Genomic DNA, 22,512 nt, shown 5'->3' on the forward strand with positions numbered 1-22,512 from the left:
TCATAATTCCATGGGTTGATAGGGCTCGGATGGGTGGTTTTCCAGCTGGTCTCACCAGAGCTGTCACATGATGTGCTCGTGGCAGCTGGGGCTGACGTCACTTGGAGGCCTGACAGTACCAGCATGCCCCAGGTGACTTCTTCCTTCCTGTGCCTGGCACTTTATTGCTCTACCCCGTGGTGTCTCTCTCCACAGTGCTTCTCATTTTTCAGGGCTTCCTATGTGGCCTTTCCTCCAGCAAGGTAGTCAGACTTTCCATGTGGCAACTGGCTTCTGAGAACACAACAGCAGAAATGGCAAGGCCTTTTCTAATGTGGAGGCCCAGTACTGGCACAGCATCACTTCTGCCCATTCTGGTGGTTAAAGACCATCTAGATTCAATGTGGAGGGAGGGTACTACAGAGCAGCCTGCCTGCTGGGAGGCATGGTTCATCAGGGGTGGCCTTTGGTGACAGCTACCTAAGTTGACAGATGGAGATGAGTGTGGAGAATATATTTCTTCCAAAATGAAGGACAGGTAAGGTGTGAGTCCCAATGACTGAAGTGAACAGAGACAAATCTAAGCCAGGGCGGAATGTGCTAATGATTTGCAGAATGCCATGCAGGTGACTGGTGACAGGAGATGTGTGCAGGTAGGTATGACAGGAGAACACAACCTCTACATCCTGGAATAGCACAGGCAACAAGACCATCAGCAAAGAACTAGAAAGTAGTAACCACAGACAGGATATGGCGCAGCAGACAGGCCCTGGGCACAGGGTGGCATGTGGCAAAAGGTGCAGCAGCTTCGGGGCTTAACGTGGAGCTTCCTTCTCACCCATGTTTGGGATCAAGACTGACCGCAGATTCTGGAAGAACACTAAGTGTCTTGCTTAATATTCGGAAACACTTAATTTGGGCAAGAGGAAAGGGATGCTAGAGCCAGGCCAGTTAATAGACCTGCGTGCTTAGGAGAGTACATACCTACTTGTCCAAGGCTTCCTTTGCACAGCTCCTCCAAACCTCTACGGGAACTTCACAAGAGGGAAAGGAAAGAATGAATTCAGAGTTTAGTTTTTCTCAAGTGATAAGGATCAGAGACTCCACTGATAACCACTTTCATATTACCTCATACCTCATTTATTCTAAATAACCAAGAATGGGTTCCCCAATTCCATCTTTTCCCTGATAACACCCGACATGTACCCTGCTCTCATGTTAGCCTTCCAAAAGCACTGTCTTTGTTTTTCTGCCCAAGAAAGCTTTAAGTATTTTGTAATGTCTACATGGTATCATTCATACCCCTCAGGCTGTTATTCAAGGGTCAGTAGGCTTGGGTCCGAGAAGAAAGGTTGGAGGCTGACTGAGGTGAAACTCACAGCCATCAATAGGTACTGCTTACTAGCTTCAGCAAGCCTCCAAGGGAACACAAGCAGCACAAAAGAAACCTCTGAGTAGGGTGTCATTTCTTTCCTAGCTGCACAGACCACAAACGAGGAGGTGACAATGGTCAGCAGCCTGCAGGGGTGAAAAATCTGCCAGTTCCAAACAAAAGGGCTCCTAGTCAATTTATCTTCCCCACTGGAAGGGTCCTATTATCACCCAGAACGAACAAACAAAACTTTCTACTACCTCAGAAAGCCTCTCAAGGAGCCAAGTCACTTAGAACAGCCACCCATGTCTAGTTTCTGAGTTCTGGCTCCCAATATTCTTGCTGTATAATGTTCTACAACATTTTTTTGGTCTGTGCCTGCACCACAGGTTATACAATTTCCTTTATCTAAATCCGTGTAGAGGACAAGGAGATTTGCCATTTCTCCAGAGAGGCTTTCTGAGGATAATAGTGGCCATGCTCTTCCGCAGAAGTCCTCTGCAATGGTGTCTGGATTTCATGTCTTAACTTCAGACTTACATGCCACATGATAAGTTTACTATAAATCTCCCTCTACTCCACAGACCTTTGGAGCCATTCAAACCCTTGCCGTTCCCTTCACCTCCTAGTTCTTCTGATTTCTGCGCACCAGATGGACAGAGACAGGAGGGAAGGAATGAAGCTGTCCCAGTGTCCCAGGAAGCTAAGGAGTTGGATCGCAACCTGCCAGAGAAGCAAGAAGGGCAAGAGGTGTCTTGCTTAGTAGTTCTCTCCTATCTACTGCCCTTTACTTGTAGTTTTTCTTAAATATGTGAAATGTTTTATCTCTTTGGTCAAATTCTGAGCTTTCTTTTAAGAAGAAAAGGAATTTATTTTAAAACATGTCTTTCTACCTAGTATATAGCTCCACATTCACAGCTATAGGTAATTGTTGGTTGAGTATCCCATAGGCAAAGGCAGAATTCATACAGTTCACCCATCCATCCATCCATTAATCCATCTATTCACGGAGTCAAAAAGCTTTCTTGACTGAGCCTATCTACGACGTCAAACCCCACTTGGTCCTGCCCATCACAGAGGATGGTGTATGCAGGCTCTAGATCTCTTAGATTCCCCAACATCCAATACACTGCACCCTATATTCAGATTTTAAAATCATTATTATAAAAATACCACTGGCTTGTGGTAAACACTGAAACAGTGTAGAAGGGTATAGAGGAAAAAATTAAACTTCCTTGTCACCACTCGGCCAAAACTTCCCATTCCAATTACCCAAAATAACTGTTGCTGACAGCTCCTTATATAGCCTTCTAGAAATCTGCATTCTTTTTAAACATAGAAAAGATCATTTTATGTATTTTTTTCTGTTGTTACTCCCTGACCCTCCCCTATACAATGAATCTTAATTTTCTTTTCATATTAGCCCATGTAATAACTCTCCTTGCTTTTCTCCTGTTTTTTTTAAATAACAGCTTTATTGAGATGTAATCCACACTCCACGCAATTTACCCATGTAAAGTATATGATTCAGTGTCTTCAGAACAGTCACATAGTTGCACAGCCGTCACCACAATCCTCATTCTTTCTAACAGTTGCAGGGACTTTATCTTATGCCATAGTTTCAGTAAGTATTTGTTAAATCAAATTAAACCATGGATTTGGATTGAGAGAGGGGGAAAAGCAAATTGTCTAAGAACAATAAAGAAGCTCTGAGGCTTCTACTTTTAGGACAGTTTTAAGTAACTCTGTGATACTGATCTAACAACTTGAATGAGAAAATAGCGGCTTCACCTTACCTGGGTCTTTTTGTTTGTTGGTTCCCTCCCAGACAGCATGGCCCTAATCCACACTGGCATAACTTCAGGTAGCACTGTGCTGGATTTTCTTTAGCAAGTCATGAGTTTTCACTTCCAAGTAAAGTTTTATTTCATTTTAGTAAGTGTAAAAATAAATATTACTTTGAATAATCATCCCAAATTAAGTTAGTTTACAACATTTCAACAGTACCAGGCCATCCTGTGCAGCATTTGTTTTAAATATACTGTGAAGGTAAGTATTTCAAATTAATACAATATTTATAAAATGTCTAAAGAAATGTAAGCAAATTGTTTTTGAAGTTGTTTATAAATATTAGGAGTTTTAAGCATATGAGGTGCTAAGTACTATTGACATGTCTGGGAAAATGTGCAAAATGGAAGGAAATTAATGTAACTACTCTTTGCTATACTTATATTTCCACGTATAAATAATAAATTCTCTGAGAAAAAAAGGTGTTTGTTGAGATTAGTAAGGCCTACAATGTCATTAAGAACATGGATTTAAAAACGAACCACCCCAGCTGGTGTGTCTTAGTGGATTGAGTGCCGGCTTGTGAACCAAAGGGTCACCAGTTCAGTTCCCAGTCAGGGCACATGCCTGTGTTGCAGGCCATGCCCCCAGTAGGGGACAGACAAGAGGCAACCACACATTGATGTTTCCCTATCTTTCTCCCTCCCTTCCCTTCTCTAAAAATAAATAAAATCTTAAAAATAAAAACCCTAAATTAGTTTAAGCAGTAAAAAACACTAGCTTCAAATACTATTGAAAGTAGAGAAGAAAAAGAACACAGGCACTTCGTTGGTGCGAAGAGAAACTCCTGTAGAGGTCGGAAAATATCTTTCCAGAGATTTTAAAAATGTGGTAAGAACAGGTCAGATTTGGTGCCCCGTTCTTCTCTACAGATTGAGACTTTCTTCCATCAGAGGTCATGGAGCTTGTGAATTCTACTCTTATTATCCAGTCCCGCATTGAGTCTCAAAGGGAAGTGTTCACCGTTCCTAAGTGCTCAGTGTCTAAATTCCTGACCATTTCCCCCTCGGGACCTGTCTAGTGCTCTGCAGTAACCTATCAAGTGTAAACCCGCAGATGCATCAGCAAGCATACAACTGTTTTTCCAAAACACATTGACCGGACGTCAGAAACAGTAGAGCACTCAGATCTTTTTTTCTTCTTAGGTCAAAACTCGTCCCTTCTGGAATTTGACTGAGAGATTAAAACGTCTGTATCTTAGATTTTCCTCATGAGTTTTTCAGGCAATGTCTTGATTTTAAAAAGTCTTCAATTTTCCCACTTTTTATTCAAAATGTTTTATTACCTTCAAAATGATTTCATGTTTTACCTCTGTGTTCTGGACTTAAAATCTAGCACAGCTAAAGAAATAATGAATCTATTTTAATGAGGGCAACGAAAACCCAAGAAAATGAGAGCCCCATAAAAAATAACCAAATATATGCCAGAAGAAGGAAGCCCTATTATCCTCTTCACAATTTTTAAAAATATTATATAGGACTTTGAATAGGGACAAGTGGGCTGAACTCTGAGCAGAAAGTAACTTATAATTGGCCTTTCCACAGAGTGAAAATCATTGCTGTAAAAAATTATATTTAGCAATTTCCAAAATAAATGGAAATGTTCTCTTCTTCCAACTTTCTGAAGAGAGGGAAAATGGTAATAGAGAAGGCAGATTACAGAGATGGAGAGATTATATACAGAGGGCATGAGACTGGTTTGTATAATTGAAGGAACTGAAGAAAGGCTAGTGTACCACTCTATCCACAGTAGCGAACAACAAAACCCACTTAAGCTAGTTTACAAAGCAAAGCAATTTATTAAAGGGTGTTAGGTGGTTCTTAGAATTTCTGGGAGGCGTGCAGTGTCCGTGTTGAGGGCTATCCAATGGGGAGATGCGCAATCGTGGCCAGGAGACTGCTGCACGAAAGACGCACTGTTGCTCCGCTAGTCCCAAGCACCTCTGCTTGCATGACAGCCCTGAGTCCGAGACACTAAAAGCTATGCAACTTTTACCCCCTAAAGCTGAAGCCTGCACTGCCACCCTTGCCATAAAATGGGTTCTTGTCTTCTCACATACCGCTCTTACAAATGAAATCTCAAATGGGTGTACTTGATTGGCAGAGAATATATCACAAGAGACTAGGAAAATTGAGTATTTAGCTTCTAATGTGGGAGATGGATGCATAATGTGGGAAATTCTCCAAAGACAGAATGCTATGGCTGGGAAGCCACAGAGCACAACTGTTCTCCGTTGGCAGTTCCAGCATAGAGGACAGAAAGTCAATAGATCTTGGTAAGATGATACAAGTGAGAAAGAGGGGTGCATAATGGCTGACTCCCAGATTTCTGGTTGCATAACATGGTGGATGATGGCTTGCTCCATTACTGAGATGGGGTAGGCCTGAGAGAAAAGCATGTTTAGCTCAAAAAAAGGCAGTTAGGATCCAGATTCAGTTTGGAGGGATTCTGGAAAGATGACAGAAGATGTGATACTTTTCAAATCTCATTGTATCAGCCTATAAAAGGAAACAACAACAAACAAGCAAACAAACACCACGACACCACCAAAAACCCATGGGATAATCTTCAGTGGTAGGTGACAAAGTATTCCCACACACCGACAAGTGTGAATGGGTAGAGTAACCACTGACAGCTATAAGAACTGATTTTACCAACATCGTCGCAGGACAGAGGAAAGCAAGGGGCCTAAGATGGACCTGAGAACTCTAAAGGAGCCAAGAAGTACTTACTGGAAACTATTTCAGCTGAAACTGAGAGTTTTACTTTTCTAATAATGAATGAATACGAAGAGTTTTCAGTACAATCTGAAGGGGCCAGAGAAGCCTAGGCTCCGTGAATTCCCACGCCAGTCAAAACTTACTTCCAGTGCAAAGCCCTACAATGACGAGAAACTGCTGCCAGGAGAACCCAACTGAGCAGCGCAGGAACAACGGAGTCAGGGGACATAGCAGGTCTAGGTAAAAACAGAGAAGGATACATCTCCAGAAAGTAAGCTGCCCCAAATTTTTAAACCCTGGACAAAAATAACAAAAAAGAGAGCTTCAGAGCTGTAAAGTTAGAAGAACTATCTTGAGCCACAAAATACTTCTAAAAGTTAATTTCAAGCAAGTTAATTTCAAGTATGAATGAGCAAAGAAAAGGGGCAAATCTTAATGTTAATATAAAAAAAAACAGATTAAGAGGCATAGTAACATCCCTATAGATAAGGAATAAACACCAGAGAGACATTACCACAACATAGGTTAAAATTATAAGCTAAAAGTTAAAAAAAATCAAAATGATACAAGATAAGAGAATATTAATCATAATTAGGAAAACTCAGAAATTAGGTGATATGTTCTTAGGAAAAAATTATAAACAAAAGAAAAACATTTCAGAAATGAGACTAAATTAAAAAATGAATGAAAGATATAACAGATAAGGCCTTAAGGAAAATTAAAGCTAAGAAATAAAAAAAATTAAAACAAAGATCCAAAATAATTTTCTATTTAAAAAATGAAATTATATACTTCAAAAAGGTTGATGTCATTCGCAACAAAAGACTAGTAAACTGAATTCAGCAGCATAGTAAAAGCATTGTATACCATGAACAAGTGGGATTTATTCCTGAATGCAAGGATGAGCCAACATATGAAAATCAATCTATGTAATACACCACATAACAGAACTAAGGAAGAAAGGGTACACGATCTGGAAGATGTAGGAAAGAGCATAATGAAAAAAGAGAAATTCTCATGGAGTTGAGAGGTGATGAAACCCAAAACACATATGAAAGGTTTGGTGTTTGACAGAGAGAGTTGCTCCCATTGCTAGAGGAAGCAAAATGAAAATGCACACTTGCATGTATTAGTAGATTTGCTGTTGGGCACATAATCGCCTTCCTACCGGATGGACTGATTATAGTCTTTCCATTCTATCTGAGACAAGCCCATCATCCTCAAAGACATGAAGTTGATCAGACCACACCGTTTATTAACAATGGGATTGATGGTAATGGTTTTTAATTTCTTTGGACCATTAAGAAATTTTGTTGTGATCCACTATGTACACAGACGTGAATAGGTGAGATAAAATTTCATGGCACAGTGCTTATTCTTCTTGGTACGTACTGTATTCTTCTTGGTACATACTGTTTTCTTTTTGATGCCCACCTGACGAACTAGACTGGCAAGAGCCTAAGTGAAGGAGTGCCCAAGGATTGGGGGAGCAGAAAATAAAAGGGATACTATCCTGTGTTGGGGTAAATATGACTCCCAGGCAGGGACTGTCCTTGCTATCACAAAAATTCCTGTAAATTAGGGATATTTAACCAGAAACTGTCTAAAAACCTATTTCTGATTCACTAATATACCAAGAAAATAGACTTTTAATAACTTGCTTTCTTAATGTTCTTTTATTAGTTTATTGGGAATTTATAGCATTGCCCTAATACATAAACACATATGTACATTTTAAAGAATAGAAATCTCATAAAATCACTACCCATAACTTGGAAGCCACTACCCCAACAGCCTCCCTATCCCCTAGAGGTAAACATTACCTTGATTGTAGTGTTAAGTATTTTCTTGTTTTCCTCTATTGTTCTACCACCTATGTATATATCCTTAAACAATATAGGCTAGTTTGTACTCTAGGTAAATGAAATACAACATAGTATGTATACTTTTGCATCTGGGTCCTTTTACTCAATATTATGTTCATTTTCATTACCATATGCAATTCCATGTATGAATATACCACAATTTTTATATCCATTCTACTGTTGATGAACATTTGGCTTGTTTTCATTTGGGAATCCTAGTCCATGTCTCCTTATACACATATGCAGGGGCTTCTCAAATGCATATATTTCAGAACAGAATTGCTCGATCAGAGAGTATTAACATTTACAACTTTACCAGATAAGTCCATACTTTTCCAGTTCACACTCCTACTGCCAATGGTTGTCTCCCATTGTCCTGTATGGTATTAATTGATATTGTTAGATTTCTTGGTATTGTTGCCAATCTGGTGGATGTATATTGGTATCTTATTTGGGTTTTAATTGGTATTTCCATCTTTTCACATATTTATTAGCCATTTGGATCTCAGATTTACTTTATTTTGTTTCATTTAAAAAATGTTGGTCAGGATTCACTGAATTGATTTAATAATTCACAGTTGAAAAAAAACTGATCTAGGACAAATTATTCTACCTTTCTGAACCTGTTTCCTTACCTGAAAAAAATGGAAACAACAATCTCATGAGGTTGTTATTATGGTCAAATAAGACATTATATGTAAAGTAGAAAGATGGCCCTGAGCACACAGCTCTGTTCAACAAATGGTACCTATTATTAGTGCTGTTTTTAAAAAGAAAGAAAATGAATAAGGTCTGAGTCAGGGGAGAGCCAACAGCTACGCTACTCCCAAATCACAGCTGTTTTCAGCAGATCCGCAAATACCAACCCTCTATGGTTCTCAAGATGGCAGCACTTCCTCCCCCTGGGTACCACAAGCTGCTTATTCTTGTGTGGTTCTTTAAAAAGAGTAAAACTTATGCTTGAGTTTATTTGAAACATTGCCTTCCTATAAAATCATCTAGATACTTAACATTGGGTTGGCCAAAAAGTTTGGTTTTTTCCATAAGATGTCTCTAACAGTGTTCTGTTGTCTTTAACTTCATTTGTAACAATTTTGTTAGATTGTATTGTGACAGCTATCATATCAGTGTGCATTTAAAAAAACTTATCAAAATTGGTGAATTTTTGTGTAGCTAGTTTAATATTGAAGATGGAAGAAAATATGTAACTTTTTTGGCATGCTATGCTTTATTATTTCAAGAAAGGTAAAAACACAGCTGAAATGTAAAATCAGATCTGTGCAATGTACGGAGAAGGCGCTGTGACTGACTGAATGTGTCAAAAGTGGTTTGCGGAGTTTTGTGCTGGAGATTTCTCAGTACATGATGACGCTCCATGGTCGTGGGGTCAACCAGTTGAAGTTGATAGCAATCAAATCAAGATGTTCATTAAGAACAATCAATGTTATACCATGTGGGAGATAGCCAGCATATTCAAAATACCCAAATCATAAAGTTATTGATGAAAATGAAAAATGTGTCTTTTATTTTATGGAAAAAACATATAGACTTTTCGGCCAAACCAATAGATTTTGAGAAACTTTTGATACATTCTAAGTATTATAAATTTTGAAATATTCCTTCTAAACAACAATGAACATCTTTTCCTAAGACAAAACAGACATTCCCACATTTGCAATGCTATTTCTAATTTCTCATTTATTTTTATGGGCTAATTTGCAAAATGAAATTGGTTAGATGATTGGTTTGCATTAAATAAACACGGTGTACCAAATTGGCTTCTAAATTTAGAGAAAGGTTGAGTCTTTTCTTATAATAATCAAGAAATAATAGAAATATTAATGATAATGAAGTTTCCATGATTAAAAGTTAAATTCTGAAAATAACAAACAAAAACGAATATTAGCAGGTAGCAGCAATATAAATTTTAATTTTTACAAATAGTTATTTTGATCTCTTTTCATGGGATGATGCAACATCCAAATTGCAATTTACTAAATGTTAATATATGTATCATATGTGTCATAATCAAGTTCCATAGTTTTGAAGAATTTAGTACTATTAAGAAACAAAGATGTTGGAAATAGTGAATAAAATTCTAAGAATCTTTTTTTAAAAGGCAAGGTTGTTTTAATAGATGCTATGATTTCTTTCTTTCCTTTCTTTTCTTTTCTTTTTCTCTCTCTCTTTCTCGCTTTCTTTCTTTCTTTCTTTCTTTCTTTCTTTCTTTCTTTCTTTCCTTCCTTCCTTCCTTCCTTCCTTCCTTCCTTCCTTCTCTTTTCTTTTCTTCCTTCTCTTTTCTTTTCTTCCTTTCCTTTCCTTTCCTTTCTTCCCTCCCTTCCCTTCCCCTTCCCCTTCCTCCCTCCCTCCCTCCCTCCCTCCCTCCCTCCCTCTTTCTTTCTTTCTTTCTTTCCTTCCTTCCTTCTTTCTTTCTTTCTTTCTCCTTCCTTCCTTCCTTCCTTCCTTCCTTCCTTCCTTCCTTCCTTCCTTCCTTCCCTCCCTCCCTCCCTCCCTCCCTCCCTCCCTCCCTCCCTCCCTCCCTCCTTTCTTTCTTTCTTTCTTTCTTTCTTTCTTTCTTTCTTTCTTTCTTTCTTTCTTTCTTTCTTGTGCCACAGAGACATTTAATACTTTTACCCACCAACGCTGGCAGTCACAGTCTCAGGATTAGCGCAACGTGAAGGACCCAGCTCTCTACCTTTCCATGCCACTTTACCCTGGGTCTGTCAATACGGTTTCCACAGCTCTAACCATAATAGATGCTATGATTGCTATGTCTGATATTGTTAAAAATTTTACAAAGCAATAATTATTGTTATCCATATAAATGTATTCAGAGAAAAATTTTGTTTACATTTAATAGGATTTGAAGATGAACGCTAAATTTTAAATACAGTAGACTCCATGTCTTTTCTTGGAGGTTTTTGAGGACTAATTTTTGGTAATATCTCTTTGGCATAAAAGGTTTTATGAAGTCCAGCTTCTCGGAGTGCTAACTCAAAACGAAGTCTAGGGTCAGAAATTATCTGTAGAAATAAAATACAAGGTAAATAGCAATTGACTGAGCTAAGTAAATTGTATCATTTAGTTCCATATTTCCCCAGCTGCGTATTTCCCCAAGCTGAGTAATTTGCTTTTGCTAGAGAAATGACTAGATGACAATAACTTTTGTGTATACAGTGACAATATCCCAGTTATTTTCACTAAAAACATCCAAAACTTTTTGACACTGTCAATTCCCATTGTATCAGTGGCTTCCAACATAATATGTATAGACTATTGCATAGTAGATTAGTCAAAATATAACACATTAAAATTATTAAAAGATGAGATGAAAAAAGCTTATTTTCGGTACTATCATTGATTCATTATTTATTTTCAGCTGGAATATACAAATATAGACAATCATTGATTAAAATAAAATAAATCTAAACCACAACCTTATGCATCTGCCTTTAAACAGATATTTTCATTTCTCCATCATTTGATGATATGTAAATTAAGTTTAAACACATGGCCACTACCTAAAAAAAAAAAAAAAAATCAATAGAACTTTTCCTCCAAGGCCGGATTTCTATTTCAAGCAGAACTAAAAAATGCTTCCATCAATCTGATTCTAAGTGGGACTAGACATATGAGTAGTTCAAGTTCTGTTTTCACTTATAGCTGATTGGACTTTATTCCTCCTTCTATGAATAGTAAATGTCAACGGTGCTGTTTGCATTGAGAATAAGGTAGCTACATATGGATTTTAGCTAACGAAGCATTTTATTCTTTACAAGGATTTAAGTTCCCCTAGAGGACTGGATAATATGCTGTTGAAAGCAGCCCATCCTTTAAGGAGCTCTTTAATAGGGGTGGCAAGATTTTACACAGATAACTACAGTTTGTGGCAACATGGGATAGATACCCCAAGAATGGTATATCTCTTGGCTCCAGTGAAGCTAGAATGGTCTCAGGTAAGGAGGACCACCTGAGCTAACATCCAACTTACTCTTCTATAAAGTAGAGGAGGGGGGATGAGAGATCAAGCAAGAAAGGAAGGCACATGCAAACTCAGAGGTCAAATGGGTCAATTTGGAATCAGGGTCACTGGTTAAAGCACCACTGGGGAACACTGGAAAAAGACACTTCTAAGACTGGGACTTGAATTTGAAAGGCGTTAATAGCTATGCCAAGCAGTCTGGGGAGCTACTGAAGTGGTATTTGTCTCGTTTTTAGAGTATAAGTAATGTAATCACTGCCATTGAGTGAAAAGATGGATCTGATTGTCAGTTCAGGATAAAGTAAGGTGGCAAGGAGAGAAGAGATGGAGGCAGGGAGACTGGTTAGGGGTCCACTACAATGGTCTAGACATGAAGTGATCAACATGCCTCAGATTGGCTGGTGGCAAGGAAGAGGTAACTGTGAGAAGCACTGTGAAGGGAAGAATTAATAGAACTTAGCAACTCACAAGATACATGGTCTAGAGGCAGTGATGCATATAAGTCAAGAATAATATAGAGATTTCTGTCTGACGAGCAACACACGCAATCTTTAGACCTGGGTTTCTCCTCTTCTGTTCCCATGGTTTCCCTGGTCACTCACATCAACTTCCGGTGATTCGTGCTCCACCTGTGTGCTGTTCGCTCCCTAATTGTCTCCAGCATTCACCTATCTCCTCAGGTCCCGGGTTGTGAGGTGTGTTAAACTGTTTCATTATTCTATTTTTTTAATTAACAAAGTGAAATGGAGAACTTGGCATGCTGATCTCTATCTTCCCAATTCCCCTCCCCAGAGGCAGCCAATCAGTTTCTTGCAAATGAGCCATCATCACCCTAAAGATGACATGAACAAAAATCTCTCCCTGTCTGTTTTTCCTTCTATACCCTTATATGGTTTATGGCAGCAACACCTAATGATTATAATTTACTGACTTACTACTAGGTGCCAGGCAACGTGCCAGGCAATTGACATGTGTTATCTTAATCCTCACAAGACCCTTGCAAATTATTGTTTTACAGAGGAAAAGAACAAGACAGAAAGATGTTAAATGGCTTACACAACTTCACACAGCCAGTAAATGGTGGAACAAACTGTCCAGTTTTAGAATTCCCCTCACTTTCGTTACCCCTCCTTCCTCCTCCCTTCTCTCAGCCAGAGCCAGTCTTGCCCTTCTCCCCACTTCCATAAGGGCTCCACCATCTTGAATGGACCTGACCCCACACCCACCTTCAGCCCCCACCCCAAAGCCTCGCCAATTTTCCATCCAGGACAGGTTGCTAAAACATGAATTTGGTTATGTAATTCATCACCTGCTTCAAAGTCTCGCCTCTGCTCACCAGAAAAAGGTGAAATGTCTTAGCAAGCAACATCTACTACAATACTTTTTCACAATCTGACCCTAACCTGTTTCCAGTGTCACCTCCCAGCACTCACCCTTGACACGTACCTGACACTGAAGATGCACTAAGGGTCTCTTTCCACCCTCTTGTACTGGTGAAAACCTTGTTTCTTCAGCCCAGGTGCTGGAGAGTTTTCCAGGTTCCGACTTCAATTCTTTGCAAGCCCCAGCTGCCCTCCCCACTTTGGCCTCTGGAAAAACCCTTGCATCTTCATAGTTTATCCCTCATCCTATGACCACTCCCTCCCTCTATGCTGATTTTTTGCTTTGTTTTGTTATTAGCTTAAATCACCTCGAATGAATTTTGTTTCTGCTGCCAAAAATCTTCAACTAAGACAAAGGTAAACTTTCCTCTTTGACACTTTCTCTGACTGCCCCATCTGGGTTAACCTTTGATTCCCTCCCCGCATCCGCAGCAGCCCTTACACCTCCATTACATAGGTGATCTCGCCCCAGTGGTATTATTTCCATACGTGTTACTCCCCCTCGCAACCCAGTGCTCCTGCTCCTTCTTCCACACAGGACCAGTCTACCCTGTTCAGCAGGGCGCCTTGCACGGTGCCAGATGCAGTGTATGTTCCATCAATCTTTGTCCAATTAATACATGATTTGTTCACCTTTTTAATCCCCAGCAAAGTATGCAGCTCATACTAGAGGCACACTTGATTTATTTGTCAATGGGTGAATGGATAAAGTTTCCTGCTGTTTAAATAATTAAATAAGCATTTGGCAGCTCTGCTTAGATTTGCAAAATTAACTACTTTCTCCCTTAATTTCAGGGATACATATTCACTCATCTGTTCTCCCTCTCTCTCTAGAAATGGTAATCCCTTAAAAACCCCTTAATACTTTTCCACAGAAGATGTTTTATCATTAGCTCTGATGTATTATCTTTTGTTCATTTTAATTTCTGAAAGCTTCCCTCTGCTTTGTTTAATCAGCATCATTGGTTCTTTCTTCAAATGATGTTTGTTATAAATTTAAACAAGTTCTGAATATGATAGAGCAATATTCACCAACAAAATACAAACTAACACAAGTTTAAAGTAAAATTTTGTAAAATTATTTTTAAATTTGAAAAATAATTTTCAGTGACAGATTCATAACACTTCCAGATAAACTGTTTTTTCTGTGCTCACCTGTCAACTATTTTATAACATACAGAGTTGTGCGGTAATTATGTGCTATCATTTGGAAGTAAAAATTATGCTGATATGTGTAGTATTCAAATGTAAATATTGAACACGGCTGGTAACCAAAACACACACTTCTACAGTTCTCAACATCATCATGGCTTTTACATTCATCGTGCTAATTCCCATAATTACCTGCTGTGCATTGTACGTATTCAATGTGAAGAGTGGCTTTTGAAGAATAAATTCTTCCTCAATTCCAATACCCATCCTTGCTTTGGATGCCATTGTATCTGACATCATTCTAACAGGATCAAATTGAGCAACAATAGCAACCTAAAAGAAGAGAAAGCATAGCAGCTTGGAACAAGATACAGACTAAATACTTGTGGGCAATATTATTGATGTTTAAAGTGTACTAAAGTTAAGAAATTTTATTAAAGAGAAAGCCTAAGAGAGAAAGGTAGAAAAAACATTAAACCAGGCCAATCCTAGAGATCCACAAAGGAGCTAACAGTTTAAAAACAAAATATAATACTAAAAGGCCATGATATGTAATTGTTTACCAATGACTGAAATTACTGTTATGACTAAGTTTAGATAAAAATTTGTCTTTCTGATACAAAGTCATAGGAACTCCTATACAGAAAACCTACATATTCAAACACCTTGAACATAACCAAAAATAAAAAAAAACACATTCATTTTTAACTACTAGTGATCTATGGCCATGGGGACAACCTCATGAAGTCTTCTAGAAAGTTTGACCTGGTTAAACGGAGCCTACAGCACAGTATTCACGGGCAGAGCTGAGTGTTGTAGCATGGAGGGCAAGATGGGCGCACTCCCACTGCCCCAGGCAGCCGGGTTCCCAGGCGCCGTCATAGGACAGTGCTCCCACTTCTGCAACAACTGCAGCGTGACTTTAGCACAAACGCCCGTCTTCCTCCTGATAACTGAACCATGTAAACCTGCGTCCTTATGACATAAAGCCACCGCTTGTGTAAATTACATGTACCATTGGTAACACTTGTCTGTTAACTCTAAAGCCGTGAAGAAAATGGCATGTTTAATGCATTTAGGAACTGCAATGACATAACTGGGGTCAAACATACTTTAATTGTTATAGGTTTCCTAGTCAAAATCTTATACTATCATCATTCTAAACACTGATCACAAATAATGGGCACAGATATTTCCTCTTTCCAAGGGTTCGTAGATGGAAAGAATTCTAATCAGATGAACTCTGTGGTTGTCAAAGTTGCATTTTGAACAAGAATGTGTTCAGTATCAATGACGTAAGTTTTGTCCCCAGAAAGCCATAGTATATGCGTATAGTTATTTGCTAATGACTGAATAATTTTAATTTTGTTGAATCTAACATGACCAGGATTTACATCCCTATGCTTTGAATTTCTCTAATCTATTTTATCAAAGAAGATGCTATGTATTTACACTACCTCTACACTACCTCATCTGACTAGACTTCCTTGGTTTGAATTCAGTCTGACCTTTACTAGTTGTGTGACTCATGGGAACTTCTGTGTCTCCTCAGTTTTCTCTACTATAAAATAGGAATATTAATAACACCTACAGCATAGGATTTTCTAGAGATTAAATGAGATAAAACCTCAGTGTTAGAAGAGAACTTTATGCTTAGTAAATATTCAAAAAATGGAAACGGACATTACTACGAACCTATCACGCAGGTACTAATATTATTATTCCCATTTTTCAGAGGGGGGAATAAAGCGTAGGAAGGCTAAGTAAAACACCTAAGTTTCTTCTGCCAGTGACTAGCAAAGCAGGTGGCACCAGGTTTGAAAGATACCAGAGGCCAAGTTCTTTTCCAAGATTCTGTTGCCTCCACTGGCACTGAATGGAAGTGGTGTCAGAAAAGACTCCAGAGCTTAGGAGTTGAGCTCATCACTTCCAGGTTAAAAACTCTGAAAAATTACCAAATAAAACTATTTTATCACATTTCCCAAGTTCTTAAGATTCTGATCTTGCCATCTACTAATTTCAAAACTTGCCTGCTTTTACAAGGTAAAACAATGGGAGGCTTTTATTTCTCCAGAAAAATACCAGTTTTTAGAAGTGATTTTTAACATGTTTGTTTATTATGGGATATTTCCAAACAGAGATTCCCAAAGAGAATTATCTTGCTCAAGCTCTGCCAGGTTTTTTGAAGAGAGTAAAATCTTTCGTCTAGATGCAGTGTTCACTGCTGTAAATAGACACGATTCAACTATTAAACAAGAGGTAGTATGGATGCACTTACATCTCGGGAGAGCCTTTTAAAAGGTGAGGATACAGTTCTTTTAATATACTCAGAAACTGGAAGTGGTTCAACATAAATCTAATTGCTCCCAGGAATGAAAGTCAGTGTCTCAATTTGGAAAAGTTACATTTTTTTACAGCAGAACTCCTAAACTAAGCCCTAGTAATAATGTTATTAAGAGCACTTAGAAACATTTCTTTAAACCACCCATAAAAATTTCAAATTAAAAACACCTGTTTCCTAAGGGCTTCTAGCCTCCTCTCTCTCTCTTCTTCTTCATGTGCTTCTTGAAGAGCCGCTTCTTTTTTCTCCATCAAACGCTTTTCCAGCAATTGTTGTCTATATTTAACCCTTTAAAAATAATGCGGAGAAGTTGGGAAAATATCACCATAATCTTGGAGATTAAATGGATAAAAGCATGGTGGCAAAAGCCATGGCAGATTTTGCCCTTTTTACTTGCTTTGCTGTTCACTTGCCTTTGGTTGATTTCTCATATCCAAACAATAAAAGACATTTGTATAAAATGCAACGTACAACAATTCTAATAACAACCAGAGAAACTGCAGGTCATGGGTCAGGAAAACATGGGGTAAAATCCAACCCATCTCTTTATTTTTTGAAATCAATGTATTAACTCTTAAACGCTGTTGGCTGCCACACCTGCAGCTAATTTGTGTCTTCTGATGAGTTTTAACACAACTTGAGATTTTAAAAGGCTATATTACCTGTTAAATATATACATAGTAAATAAATATATATAGTAAATAAAATACTATAACTGCATGCCCAAATTTTCTCAATTAGTAGAATGTTAACCGAACTATGTATATTGTCACTCATTTTGTCAAGAATGTTCTTTCTAGGTGGATGTATGTGTGTGTGTGTGTGTGTGTGTGTGTGTGTGTTAAGCAACTTTAAAAATTGCGCTTTGACTGTAGATGGCAGCAAAAACATGACTTTGCCTTAGCATTTTGCTTCCATCCTCCTTAGCATCAGCAGCTACGATAACATGGCACATTTAAACATCTGTTTTAACACCCCCAAGCTCATCTGGCCCTCCTCTGTTTTCGGTTTTGGGCAGCCTCTCTTACCATCTTCTTGCCCAAGCTACTCTTTTACTGAAGTGTAGAGATGAGATTTGTCTTTTCAAAAAAAGTAGTCACTTGGTTTCTCCAGGGAGTATAAGGTCATTGCTTGTCTCCCATCACTGACGATTTAGACTTAACTTTATTTGTGACATCAGTCCCAAATATGTTTGCCCTTAGTGTGCACACCTGCATTTTCCAGGGATGTATGTTCACTAGACCCTTTCTATTCTGAATCCTGATTTAGTGAGGTGCTCACTGCGCAACGAGGCTTGTGCTAAGTCCTTTACACGAGTCAGCTCATTTAGACTTCACAATAGCCCTATGCTGGGGTATTATTATTGATCGCATTTTCAAGAGAAAGAAATAGACAGGCGATGAAATCCGTCCAAGTTCTCACACCCAGTAGTGGCAAAGCCAGAGATCAAACCCAGGCAGACGGGCCCCAGCACCCATGTCTACCTCCTCCCACCTCCGTGCAATTAACAATTGCATGCTGTGCTCCCTTCTCCCCTTGATGGCTCCACTCACCTCTCTGACTTGTAGACACTTAAAGTCATGTCAAGCCCCATGCTAGGTAATGTGAAGACACTGAGAAAAAGACTGCCCTTAAGAAATCTATAGTTTAACATAGAGGTACGAAGGCAAGGCTAAGAACTAAACAAGGTGTACAGTGCCTCCAGAAAGGTATAACTAAGGCCCACCGAGAATCTGGAGGAAGGTGAGGTGACTGACTGCTGGTTGTTGAAAAACCTGCTGGATTTAGCAAGAGCTTTCTTGAGGAGGCAGCACCCAAGCAGGGGCTGGGAGATGGGGATCTAGAGAGGCTAGGAGACATGACAGCTGAGGGAAGAAGGCTAAGGGTGGGTCAAGGGGAGCTTTCAGGCTTGTGCAAGTTGGGGGCTGACATCCGAGAGTGGGTGGCTTCTTAAATTCTGTCCTTGGGAGCCTGGCTTGCCTCACCTCGTTGCAGCCCTGAGAAGGGAAGACTTCGGGGTGGCTAGAACAGAGTGAGCAAATGACCAGTGGTAGGTAATGGGAAGCCCAGGGCATATTGGCAAGGCTAAGCCCATTCTTTCCCTCAGGAAGAGGTGTTTCTGGGGCAGAAAACTCATAAAAACAAGGTTACTCCTGAGGCTGGCATTGAAAAAGAAGCACAGAGAGAAGACAGGTGGGAAGCATGCAGTAAATCCTTGGAGAGTACAAAACCCAGACGGGATTTAAAGAGAAAATCCTCAGCAACGTTGATGGCTGTGGCAGTCCTCCCCATCATCTCGCATAGCAGGAGCTGGTAGTCAGACACACAGATTACAGAACCCACAGGCCAGACTGCTCCCTTTCTCCTATGTCTCCATGTCATAGAAAGTATATTTCTCATTCTCTCCATTTTCGCTAAGGCTTGACACAACCTCCCTAATGAGGTTCTACTCAATTTAAGCTCTGAGTACAAGCTAAGTGAACCACAGTGAAGGTTCGATTAAAAGACACCCTGGGATTTGACAATTACCATATGCTAATTCTCAGGACCTTTGGAAAGTTTCTCTCCCTTTGGGATATATATGTTGCTTTCTCAGCAACAAAGTTCTGTTTGCTTCTTGGAAAAGCGGTGGTTGTTCCAGTTAAGGGAACTGGACTAGTGAGTAAGAAATTGCAAATAAGAGTAAAGCATGTTGAACCTGTGCATAAAAAAGGCTAGTTTGTGATTTACTTTGAGACTCATTCATTCATTCAATAAATATTTATTGAGCACCTGCTCTGCATCAATCACTGTGTGAGGCACTGGAGAGACAATTTCAACACAACAGACACGCTCCTGTCCTCACAGAAGTGACAATCTAATGGGAATACAGAAAGCCAGGCGATAACGATACAGGACGGCTCTTGCACCGATGGGACAGTGGGGAAGAGGACAGTGAGGGATGTTTGCCAGGCTTAGAACATTCAGGGGAATGTCCAAAAGGAAGTGCTCTCAACTTCAGGCCCCCAAATAAAGCAAAAATTCACCAGAGGGGGAGGCAATAGGAAGAATGTTCCAGGTAGGGAAAAAAAAAAAAAAAAACAGAAGAAGAAGAAGGCCCATAGATGACAAAGCACTGTATGCTGGAAAAGTTCAAAGAAACACAGTATGACCCAAAATGAACAATGCAAGTGGGGAGTCCAAAGACCTGAGGCTGGAGAGGCAAGTCGGGCCAGACTGTGGGGGCTTTGCAGGCATGAGGGTTTTTGATCGGTGAAATGCAGTGATCAGAAACATCTCTTCAGTGATGTGGAGGATGGGTTGATAAGGAGGCAAGACCAGCCAGAGTTATCCAGATGCACGTTGATAGTTTCCTGAACTAGGGCAGGGGGAGAGGTACTAGTAGGAGGGACATAAAAGGCATGAATTTAAAATTTATGTGGAAAATAGAATAAATAGGAATTGTTTGTTTATTTTATGGGAGAGAGGAAAAGATAGAGAGGAAGAAGTTAAGGTTTCTGTCCTGCACAATGAACAGTGGAGTCTCTCACTAAAAATGGGAACTCAGAGAAACAGAGAAAGAATGAGTTTCAATTTGGACATTGGCCTGCCTTACCAAGATCTGGGCTGGAGAAATAGATGGGGAATCTTATCCACGGCATGGAATTGAGACCCTGAGCAAATGATACCAATCAGGAAGAAAGTAGGGGCACACCTCATTGTAGTGCACTTGGCAAATGTTACGTATTTTACAAATTGAAGTCAAGAGCACCCACCAAGAAAGAGATCACAACGCACTTTACTGAAAAACTCGTTTTATTATTGTGGTGGTCTGGAACCGAACCTGCAACATCCCAGTGTGTGCCGGTGTACAGTAGGAAGCAAAGTTGGCCTAGGATTGATTCCCAAGGAAACATTTAAGAAAGGTACTGAAAAAAGAGGACACTCCAGGAGAATGACGAGAAATGCTGCCAAAGAAGCTAAGGAAAATGGGATCGGTGATGTCAAATGCTATGAAAAGATGGATTATAATCCAAGATAGTCCTTATGTTAAATAACAGGGAGCCATTGATGATCTTGACAAGAGCAGGCTGAAGAAGTAGTGGGAGGTAAGGAAGGAAGACAGCAGCGGAGACAACTCCTCCAGTAAGACTGATGTAAAGGGGTTGAGGTGGGGGGAAGGAACCGGGTGGTACTGAAGGAAGCACAAAGCTGACACTGGCTCCAAAACGATCCAGATGACAGCCTACCTTAAAGACTCACCAAAGGAAAATTTAAGGAGACAGGAGACACACTCAAATTTTTCACTTTTATACAACTTATGGTGTAAACTCAAATAGTTATTCACTTTAAAGGGGGGAAATTCTTGGTGCCTCTTTCTTCTCCCTCTCTGGATGGAAAAATTTCTTTGCCTGAAAAGAAGTGATGCAGAAAAACTTCTGTAAGAAAGCCAAATACTCACATATTTGTGGAGAAAGAACACAGCAACACAGTGAAATCAATCATTTGGAATATTTGCCATGTAAATACCTTTAGCCATTTGGGGTGGCAGATTTTCTCTAAATTAAACTGCTGCTATGAAGGTCAATGTCAGAAAGTGGCTAAACTCAATGGTCTCTAAGTTGTGCCCTGAATTCCCACACAGAATCCTAGGTGCATCTCCGAGTCTGTTTTCATGCTCCCTGAGTCTACAAAGGTGCAAAGTGTTGCAAAGAGGCATTTTCAACTTCTCTTTGGGGAAGAGAAGCATCATATTGTTCAAAACCAACAGCTGCTGCAGAATCAGGCAGAGCATTACCAATAATATGCAAAGGGTTTTGTTTAAGCCTCTAGGCCAGAGTGTGGTTGAAGGAACAGAAGGCTTTCATGTAGAAATGGAGAATTTGCGCATCATTTAGGAGACTTTGTATGCGTCCTGCACTCTAAGAGATGAGTTTACAAATGCAAATGCTTTGGAAACACCTCGAATTTTAGTAAAAGCCTTCCTTGGCTTCCGTGAAACTTCAGTAAGGACTTGGCAAAATATTAAGCACAAAATCGTGACCTCTTTTTATCTGGAGCCACAGGTAACTTCAGTCTGAAAAGAAGCTACAGTAACCAAGAAGGGAATAAAAGACTTCTGAAGAATAGCTGAAAGTGGCAGGTTCTACATTTAAAAAAAAATGCTTTAAGCAGTAAGTAAAGCAACATAAAAACACCTCTTAATTAGAGTATTCTCACCAGTATTGAACTCCCCCAAAAATGTTTCAGGGAAGTAATTTGCCCTACCAAATTAAAGGCAATTTTATGAACAAACTTGCTACTTAGTGCTTAGAGTCACGTGGCTTCTTCAGTATTAAACACAAAATCTTTTAACAGGCACGTGGCCACAGTGCTCCCACCAGAGGTGTTCTGCCTGCTGGGAAATCCGTTTTTAGCTCAAGCCCACTCTGAGAGTTGTTCTTTCCATCAAGCAGAAAGAATCCCTCCATTAGTTATAGGGCATTTCAACAAAGAACAATGTTCAGATCAAAAGATAGGTGGGCCAGGTGCATGGGCCCCAAAGGTGGGGGAGGAAGAAAGAAGCACAAATGAGCCCAGAGAACAAAAGGAAAATTAAAAACTGAGTATTCCCACCAGAGGGCATACGCTATCTATTGAAATGGCCAACTGAGGCCCTACTTCTGGGGATTCCGGCTAAGGGCATAGGCAGAGGCCAATCTTCGCAAAGATAATGTGAATCCTAATAAGGGCACTGACATCCTGGTACAGATCAGCATGGGACAAGAACAAAGAGGATTCATAGAGAGTTCCCAGAACCAGAAGGAGACAAACCCATGCCCGCCCCAAACAGTGACCATTCTTCCAGACCAGAGTGCTTACTGGTTCTTTTGTGAGGTATACAAGCAAGTC

The 22,512-nt window shown here is 39.6% G+C and overlaps 1 protein-coding gene across 13 annotated transcripts in view; it reads right to left on the minus strand.

Annotated features, from left to right (window-relative positions):
- Positions 1-10,388: 10,388 nt before the first annotated feature.
- Positions 10,389-22,512, minus strand: part of CCDC148 (coiled-coil domain containing 148) — a 230,269-nt gene continuing 218,145 nt past the window's right edge. For all 13 annotated transcript variants that reach the window (XM_045187485.2, XM_045187483.2, XM_045187481.2 and 10 more), the window contains 3 exons: positions 16,812-16,929; positions 14,493-14,633; positions 10,389-10,807 (listed from right to left, as the gene is read on the minus strand). In XM_045187485.2, the coding sequence (XP_045043420.2) occupies positions 10,661-10,807; positions 14,493-14,633; positions 16,812-16,929 (406 nt within the window). In that variant the 3' untranslated portion in view covers positions 10,389-10,660. The remainder of the gene's footprint in view (positions 10,808-14,492; positions 14,634-16,811; positions 16,930-22,512) is intronic.

The sequence above is a fragment of the Desmodus rotundus genome, chromosome 2, assembly GCF_022682495.2.
Source record: "Desmodus rotundus isolate HL8 chromosome 2, HLdesRot8A.1, whole genome shotgun sequence".
NCBI lineage: Eukaryota > Metazoa > Chordata > Mammalia > Chiroptera > Phyllostomidae > Desmodus > Desmodus rotundus.